Source organism: Malania oleifera, chromosome 6, assembly GCF_029873635.1.
Source record: "Malania oleifera isolate guangnan ecotype guangnan chromosome 6, ASM2987363v1, whole genome shotgun sequence".
In the NCBI taxonomy this organism is placed as follows: Eukaryota; Viridiplantae; Streptophyta; class Magnoliopsida; order Santalales; family Ximeniaceae; genus Malania; species Malania oleifera.
Genome location: NC_080422.1, coordinates 87,651,649 through 87,652,983, shown reverse-complemented (window position 1 = coordinate 87,652,983; position 1,335 = coordinate 87,651,649). Strand labels below are relative to the sequence as shown.

The following is a 1,335-nucleotide window of genomic DNA, read 5'->3' as shown; positions in this document are numbered from 1 at the left end:
CATAGTAGCAAGTTGATTGATAATATTTTTTCATCTCATTCAAATGCTTGGTAATAAGACCACCATCTTTATATTTCAAATTCACCAATTTTCGAAAAAGAAAAATTTTATTTGTAGCTAATTTTCTATCATAAAGACCCTTCAATTTTTTCTACAATTCATATGCCAAAGTTTTGGTAAAAACATGATGAAAAACACTATCATCAATCCATTCACGAATATTTCTCTAGTTTTAGGTTTCTGCGTTTGCTCCTCCCACAGTCCCCCATTCTTCCGCTATAGTTGAGGCCACTATTTGAAGAGACTAGAGAGTGAAAATGGTGGAGAAGACCAAGGGGAGAAAGGAGGAGGTGGTGACCAGAGAGTACACCATCAACCTTCACAAGCGCTTGCATGGCTGCACATTCAAAAAGAAAGCTCCAAAGGCCATCAAGGAAATCAAGAAGTTTGCACAAACAGCCATGGCAACCAAGGATGTGAGGGTGGATGTGAAGCTGAACAAGCATATTTGGAGCAGGGGTATCCAAAGTGTCCCTAGGAGGCTTAGAGTTCGCATTGCACGCAAGAGGAATGATGATGAAGATGTAAAGGAAGAGCTCTACTCGCTCATTACTGTTGCTAAAGTCCCACCTGAAGGACTTGGTGGCTTGGGAACCAAGGTCATCGAAGAAGATGATGAGTTGTTTATTGATTATGTTTGGGAAAATACTTGAGAGTTTTGGTAATTGTTTACTGCAACTACTTCTTTTCAAATATTTGGCCTGTTGCCTACATTGTGAACTTTGGCTATCTAGATTTTGTCTGTATTGGTTTTGATAATTTTCTAGAGGTTTGTCATGACTTTGCCCCTGCACATTTTGTGATTTTGAGCTTTTTCCCCTCCTTGAATGGAAGGATGATCCTAAAAAAAAATCAATCCATTGAAGGATGACACCGACGACTTTTCTATTAAGCTTATTCCACTCATCATTATTCATGTTTTGAGGCTTTCGACTATCATCCTGAATAGGTCCATCCAAATCTTTGCAAAATAAAAGTTCTTACATTTTTATTTTCCAAGTTACTCATTTGCTTCCATTGAAATTGATCATACGACCAACATTACCATTTATGATTTACACAATCTTAATGAGTCCAAATAACACGGCTCTGATACCACTTATTGGGAAAAAGTTATATGAACAATTTCCCACAAGTAAATCAATGGTATAATGTAAATAATAAATAAAATGAGACACAAGAAATTTAACATGATTCCCTCTAATATTCAAGTACGTCCACGGGACACGACGGTCCAAATCCACCTTCACCAAATTCGTACAAAGTGGGCACAAA

At 37.4% G+C, this 1,335-nt stretch overlaps 1 protein-coding gene across 1 annotated transcript; it reads left to right on the top strand.

The window, feature by feature from the left end:
- Nucleotides 1–240: 240 nt before the first annotated feature.
- LOC131157108 (large ribosomal subunit protein eL31-like) lies at nucleotides 241–837 on the top strand. The gene has a single exon (XM_058110999.1). It carries the CDS (start codon nucleotides 318–320, stop codon nucleotides 711–713), a length of 396 nt encoding a protein of 131 aa, XP_057966982.1. The 5' UTR covers nucleotides 241–317; the 3' UTR covers nucleotides 714–837.
- Nucleotides 838–1,335: the final 498 nt, after the last annotated feature.

Excerpts from the sequence above, each read along its gene's own strand:
- LOC131157108 (XM_058110999.1), top strand. The coding sequence starts at position 318 with ATGGTGGAGAAGACCAAGGGGAGAAAGGAGGAGGTGGTGACCAGAGAG.